Genomic DNA, 7269 nt, shown 5'->3' with positions numbered 1-7269 from the left:
TCACATCATCATAGGAGCAGCAAGGGGCCGATGGAGAGATCTAGCACCTCGGTACCCGAACCCTGTTGGACGCGTGCACTGTTGACGGTCATCGTTGCGCTGACCGGGTACCTCCCCAAGCGAGAGGTTGAGCCTGCCGCCATTGTCCGCCGAGGCACCATCCTGAAGTGGTGAGGCAGGCGAGGGGAAGGGTAGGGTTCCTCCCGCCGAGAGAAGTGAGACGTCGTTTTCTCTACCAGGAGAGGAAGGAAACATCGTAAAGGAACATTTAGGCTGACCTGAATGAAACACGTCTGATTAGACAGTGTAGGCTGTCAACAGCCAGCCAAGATTTTTTTTCCCTCTACCTGAATAGAAGGGAACATTGCAAAAGAAACATTTTGGTGGACCTGAATTGAGCACAGCGACTTAGATGGTGTTGGTGTAGGGTGTCAACAGCCATCCACGGACGCGCATGGAAGAGAATATACCATACCACGGGGAGGCGTACGTGATGAATGAATGAACAGACCAACGAATCGACCGATTCGTCCGTCCATCCCAAGAGTGGACCGAGAATACGCACACGCCTTCCTGGAGCGTCAAGTTTTCCTATCCACCAAAACCCGATGCCGTCGAGACAAGCAGATGCAGACGGATGACCCGTCCGGCTGACAGCCCCGCCCACTGCCGTGACGCAGCGGGCGCCGAGGCGAATATACAGCTGCCGACCTAAAACTCTGAAAGGTACGGCCAGCGGCGACGCCGCCGATCCGGTCCGGTCCACGCGCGTCGCTTCGCCCGCGCATGTCACCGCCGCAAACTGCTCGCGTGGTGTGCCGTGCCGGGAGACGAGAGAGGAAAAGTCTCTGCGTGCGCGCCTCCGAATATCTGGTCTGGTCCGGGGCGGGAGGACGAGGACTGGAGCCGGAGCCCGGCCGAAACCGACGACCCCGTGCGGCGCGTCGTGTCGCCCTCGCGGGCGCGCACATGGCCACACATGACTTGGCGTCCGCCTATATGAATGCGCGGGCGCCGCGGGGCCCGGCCACGCATCCACCCACGACCACGATCCATCCCCCCTCGCATCCGAGGATCGGAGCGCCGCGCCCGCGCTAAAAGGGAGCTGGAGGAGCAGGGGCAGGGGGGACGCACGCACGCACGCACACAGCCGCCACCACCCCCCACCGGCCCACCTCGCGCCCGCTTTGCCCTGCTCTGCGCGCACGCGCACTAGCCCATCGCTCCTCACAGCCGCGCCTACTGCCGTGCTGACCATGAACCGCCCGACGCCGGCGCACCACAGGGGCATGCCGCCGCCGCCGCAGCTGGCGCGGTACGGCTCCGCGCCGGGCTCGTTCCTCGCCGCGCTCGCCGACTCCGTCGCGCGCGGCGGGGGCGGAAGCGACGCGCCGGCCTCCCAGCAGCACCAGCCGGTGGCCGCCGTGGTGAGCCGGTTCTTCTCGGGGGAGTCGTCCGGGCTGACCTCCTGCGAGTCCAGCTGCCGGACGGCGGACGCCCCGCCGGCGCTCCAGCGGGCCTACGGCGGCTCCGGCGAGATCCACGTGCCCCTCCCGCAGCAGCAGCAGCAGCAGCAGCCGGGGCTCCTCCGCCACAGCAGCTCCCCCGCCGGGCTGCTCTCCCGCCTCATGGCCGACCCGCACGGTACGTGCGCACGCACCCGTCCTACCTCCTCGTACCTTCGCGCGCGGCCCTGCCCACCATCGATCGATCGCTAGCTTCCAGCAAGCACTTTACACCGTGTCGTGCCCCCATAGGTTAGGCGGCCGGCCCACCGCGGTGGCCGACCTCGTTCGCTCCTGTCTCCTCCTCCTCCATGATCGAGCTCTCCAGCTCGTCCTTGGTTCGCGCTGAACCCTGATCTGTGATCTGCCAGCCTAGTTAGCGGGCGCTTAACTAATTCAGTTTCTGGCTTAGTTACGCCTCTACTGTCTCACCGTGCTTAGATAATACGAACTGCTCACATCGATCAAGGTCAATGGTGGTTTCGATCGTATTAGTAATCTGTTCTTTATCGAAAAATCTCCTAATCTGTAGGGTGGCTGGCAAATGCCAGGAAGGAAGGAGAGGGAGGGGTGGAATAAATCTTTCTCATATTCTAATAACGGATAAAAAGCACCCCTCATCATCCTGTCCTCCATTGTTAGTTAAGTTAAGAGCACCTTATCTATCCATCTCATCTCATCTCATCTCAGATGCAGCACTATCATTGACTCATTATTCTACGCAAAGCATGTAAAAACCTCATTCATTGGCACATACAAGCAGTGCACTGAACCTGCCTACAGAACACAAGGGGTAGGGGTACACATTGTATCTCGCTGACGTGGCATCATCCTGCCCTCCTTGCTGGCAGTGGCATCAGAGAACCTGGACACATGCCACCTCTCTTCTGTCCGACGAGGCATACCGCTCGATATTACCGGCACATGTCGCGCAGGCGATTCGTAGCACTTGGTCATCCATGATTAATTAGCGAACAAAATTCAGAGGAAGCGACACAGAGATAAGGCAGGTTAATACCATGCGTGTCGCGTCCACGTCGATCTGATGTGACTGTCACGCGGCAAAATGTTAATGAGTCGAACGCTAATTAGAAATTGCACCATGTGTCTTTCTATGTATTTTTCTATGGCTGTTAACTGTCGACTAAATAAACTAGAGGGTAGCAGAGCAATTTCCTTGGCTCGACGACTTTGAAGGGTCAGGCCACTTACAGCCGTTAACCGGCGCTGCCTTCTGTTTCTTTAGCGTAAAGTGAGTGGTGGTGATAAAAAAGGTGAAAACGATGTGCGAGTTGCAAAGCAAATCATCTGTTTATACGTACCTAACTTTACGTAGAGGTGATTATTCTCCCAGTGACCCAGTACGTACCGGGATACCCGACCACTGTTCATTTCTGCTGGATGATGACAAATCCGGCTTGTCTTTAGCTCTGTGTCAGTGGAGTACGAAGTGTAGGGTAGCATGGCAGTTGTTCGTGACTTCGTGACTTCGTGTCGTGTCCTGGGTCGACGTAGCCGGCTGGTGGGGCGGGCCGGGCGTGTGGCGTCAGTGTCACTCACTCTCACAACTGCTGACCTGCTCTGGCTCTGCGACTGTTGATGCACAGGCAATGGCGGCATGGGCGGCACGAGAGGAGGAGGGATGGGGAGCGGCTATGCGCACTCGCACTCCCAGGGCGGAGGTAACGTCGACGCGATGGCGGCGCAGCAGAGGAGGCTGAGCTCGCAGTGGAGCTTCTCGAGGCAGCAGGACATGATGCCGCACATCGCGGAGATGGGGATGGCCATGCCGACGCCGATGCCGCCCGCGGCCGACGCCGGCGAGAGCATCGGCACCGGCCACGGCGGCGGCTCCAGCGACCTCTCCAGGAGCTTCTCCATGAGCTCCTGGGACGACACCAACTCCAACATCATCTTCTCCGCGCCCGGCGGCGGCGGCAAGAAGGCCAAGCTGATGGCCGACGGCGACGACGGCATGGTCACCAGCTTCAGCAACATCGACTCACAGGTACGTACGTTCTTGACATAGCTCATCCGGACTGTGTGCTGCCGCCATTGTTTACGCTTCTGACGCCTTGCTCCAAATTAAATTCAGTTTGGCTCGTCTCTGGACATGCCCGGCATGGACGACTACCTGCAGCTGCAGCAGGACTCCGTCGCCTGCAGGGTCCGCGCCAAGCGCGGCTGCGCCACTCACCCGCGGAGCATCGCCGAGAGGGTCAGTTAGCTCTCTCTGCGACATTATGGACTCCCAACTTGACTCAACATTACCATCATACTCCTTGCATGCTCGGTGTCGATCGGATGTTTTAACTGAATAATTTTCCTGTATGTGATGCTTATAGGAAAGAAGAACAAGGATCAGCAAGAGGCTTAGGAGGTTGCAAGACCTCGTGCCCAACATGGACAAGGTAACTAAACCAGTTGAATTATTCTGTTGTTGTCAGTAATGGGCACTGTCAATTCTGCCTCTTTTTCTTTTTTCTTTTGCCGATTCCTATCAATTCTGTCAGCAGACAAGGTAACCTACACTGTCTGATGAAAATTCAGAACCTCGGTAGTTGTCGATGACTCGGACCCAGTTACTTCAGATTTCACATTACATCCGTGCGCCTGTTCTCTGGGAGAAGTCATGTAGTACAGACATGTTACTAAGTTTCTTCTTGAATATGCAGCAAACAAATACTTCAGACATGCTGGACATTGCAGTAGACTACATCAAAGTGCTGCAGGACCAAATTGAGGTATGCTCCACAGAGACACAGCTGTCTTAAATAGCACACACTTCCAGCAGGCCTTGTTAAAAATATCATTTTGCACTGCATGTTAACATGTTTCCTTAATTTTGTACACAAGTATAAACTGACTAGGTAATGACATATTTATTACCAGAGTGAAAGGGAGATGATAGAAGGTAATACTAATTCATCTTAAAATGGAATCATGCAGAAACTAAAACAGGACCAAGGAAACTGCTCCTGCTCAGCCGATCAGAAGTGCTGACGCCGCAGAACCAGATGTGCGAGGTTATGTTTGTACCAATGTGATTAGCAAGCCCAAGTTTTGCTCGGGAGATTAAGTTGTAAATGTCCTTCGCATCGCGTTTCAAGTAGTCTCCATGCCCATCTTCCCCTTTCGTATTTGTACTATGGATTAGTAGCTTCAATGGCTTCAAGACTAGGAGGTGACAAGTAGAATGTTGTAATTTAAGTATTAAGGCCTTGCCAATCTTTCATTTCAACGCAAGTTGGATTGCTTCTGCTTATCACCATTTCGCCTGGTAAAATTATTGGAGGGGTCCTCTGCCTTGAGTCCATTTCTTGCTATCAAAGTTCATTTTTCCTGCAACAAATTGGACCCAACGAGTTCTTCTAAATTTTCAACCGTAAAACCTTTCATGTTAGCATGAAACTCCTTGGCGCAAAAAAAAAACTTGAAACTCCACATCATGCTCTGCAACTTGACGCTCGCTGCCATCGTCGGATCCGGCTCCTCTGGCTTGCAGGAGCAAAGGCAGGGAAGCTACAGTGCTCCCATGTGTAAAAGCACCAAGGCAAGTCAGAGAGCAAAGTATGCATTGTAGCTAAAATAATGCGGCAATTGCTGTAGATAAACTCAGGTTTGGATAACTGTATAAGCGTATGTCGTGAAGCAAAGTCAGAGGACTGTAGCTCCCTCTGCCTTTCATTCGTATGCCAGAGGATCCGGTTCCGCCATCGTCAAGCATCACGACAAATCAAAGAACTCCAACGGTAAGTTTGTAATTTACAACATGCAACACTGCACCCTTTTTCCTATGAGATTAGACTGAATTTTCAAACAAAATATATGGTTCCACCTAACTATTCATCAATGTTAGGCTTGCGCCCTCCAGCTCCATCACCACACTACACGTTGTACTCATCCTCGTCCACTTCTTGGAGGCCTCGGCACAAAATTGGTGATGTGACGACATTCACAATTGTTGTCCACGTGGAGATGACGGGTCAACGGTTAAGAGTCTGATGAAATGCTAGTAGAAGAAGAGAGAGGAGATAGATATGTGTAGTTTAGCTAAAAAACATTTTAGGACGAAACCTTTCAGAGTTTGGTGCTTATTTTCTGTTGGGAAACGTAGCATGCAATTTCAAAAAAATTCCTACGCTCAAGCAAGATCTATTTAGGAGATGCACATCAACGAGAGGGGGAGAGTGTGTCTACGTACCCTCGTAGACCGAAAGCGGAAGCGTTTGACAACGCGGTTGATGTAGTCGAACTTCTTCTCATTCCGACCGATCAGGTACGAGTTCTGCACACGTTCATCTCGATGACGTCCCTCGAACTCTTGATCTAGCAAAGTGTCGAGAGAGTGGATGAGTTCCGTCAGCACGACGGCGTGGTGACGGTGATGGTGAAGTGATCCACGCAGGGCTTCGCCTAAGCACCGCGAAAATATGACCGAGGGTGTAATCTGTGGAGGGGAGCGCCGCACACGGATAACATATGTTGTAGTTATGTGTTAGGCGCCCCTTCCCCATGTATATATAGGTGGGAGAGGGAGGGGAGCAGCAAGGGGGCGCCCCAAGTAGGAGGAATCCTACTTGGGCGCCTCCCCAATTCGGCCTCCCCCCTTCCATAAGTTCCGAAGGGGGAAGGAAGGAGGAGGGAGGATGGAAGGAAGGGGGAGGCCGAATCCCTCCCGTTCCTTCTCTCTTCCCCTCTTTCCTTCTCCTCTGGTTCGACCCATATGGGGGGTGCAGCAGCCCCTGCTGGCTGCTGCGTTTCCCCCCTTGGCCCATTAGGCCCATATCTTTTGTCGGGCGTGCCCGGAACCCCTTCCGATGACCCGATGTGTACCCGGTACCCTCCGGAACACTTCCGGTGTCCGAATACTAACGTCCTATATATTAATCTTTACCTCTCGACCATTTCGAGACTCCTCATCATGTCCGTGATCTCATCCGGGACTCCAAAAAACATTCGGTCACCAAATCACATAACTCATATAATACTAAATCATCATCGAACGTTAAGCGTGCGGACCCTACGGGTTCGAGAACTATGTAGACATGACTGAGACACATGTAACACCCCGGATGTAACTTTCCATATTTGTAACTCCAACTCTTGCCATTTTCGGCTATGTGTTATGATATTCCCTCTATGGTTGGGTTTTGTTTTTCGTTTTGCATTTTGTTCATGTCATGCATCCCATATCATGTCATCATGTGCATCTCATTTGCATACGTGTTCGTCTCATGCATCCGAGCATTTTCCCCGTTGTCTGTTTTGCAATCCGACACTCCCACGTGCACCGGCGCACCCCTTTTGTTTCTTTTCGTGAGCGGGTGTTAAACGTTTTCGAAATGGACCGAGGTTTGTCAAGTGGCCTTGGTACACCACCGGTAGACCACCTGTCAAGTTTCGTTCCATTTGGAGGTCGTTTGACGCTCCAACGGTTAACCGGGTAACCGCAAAGTCCTTTTGTGTGTTGCAGCAAAAACCCCCTCCAAACAGCCCAATAACCCATCTAAGTCACCTCCATGCTCTCGGTCGTTCGATCTAAGTCACCTCCATGCTCTCGGTCGTGTGGGCGAAAACCGCACTCCATTTGGAGTCTCCTAGCTCCCTCTACCTATAAATATGTGTTCCCCCTCCGAAATCCGGGTCCCGAAACCCTAGCCCCGCTCCCTCCGCGCGCCGGACACGTCCGGTCCGCGCCGGACGAATCCCGCCGCCGCCCCGGGCCAATCACGCGCCGCCACGTGGCACCCCGGCCTCCACC

The 7269-nt window shown here is 53.6% G+C and overlaps 1 protein-coding gene across 1 annotated transcript; it reads left to right on the top strand.

Annotated features, from left to right (window-relative positions):
• The first annotated feature begins 1022 nt into the window (after positions 1-1022).
• LOC123080028 (transcription factor bHLH128) lies at positions 1023-4770 on the top strand. The gene is made up of 6 exons (XM_044502887.1): positions 1023-1644; positions 3113-3513; positions 3601-3723; positions 3851-3916; positions 4181-4249; positions 4455-4770. Exons 1-6 carry the CDS (start codon positions 1257-1259, stop codon positions 4506-4508), a joined length of 1101 nt encoding a protein of 366 aa, XP_044358822.1. The 5' UTR covers positions 1023-1256; the 3' UTR covers positions 4509-4770.
• The last annotated feature ends 2499 nt before the right edge of the window (positions 4771-7269 follow it).

The sequence above is a fragment of the Triticum aestivum genome, chromosome 3D (assembly GCF_018294505.1).
Source record: "Triticum aestivum cultivar Chinese Spring chromosome 3D, IWGSC CS RefSeq v2.1, whole genome shotgun sequence".
Classification (NCBI taxonomy): Eukaryota; Viridiplantae; Streptophyta; class Magnoliopsida; order Poales; family Poaceae; genus Triticum; species Triticum aestivum.
Note: the sequence above shows the minus strand (reverse complement) of the source record. Positions and strands in the feature narration are given on the sequence as shown.

What these genes read in the sequence shown, in the direction of transcription:
- LOC123080028 (XM_044502887.1), top strand. Translation starts at nt 1,257, where the DNA reads ATGAACCGCCCGACGCCGGCGCACCACAGGGGCATGCCGCCGCCGCCG. An exon ending in CCTCATGGCCGACCCGCACG is followed by an intron (nt 1,645 to 3,112) that starts GTACGTGCGCAC and finishes GTTGATGCACAG; the next exon opens with GCAATGGCGGCATGGGCGGC. An exon ending in TCGTGCCCAACATGGACAAG is followed by an intron (nt 3,917 to 4,180) that starts GTAACTAAACCA and finishes TTGAATATGCAG; the next exon opens with CAAACAAATACTTCAGACAT.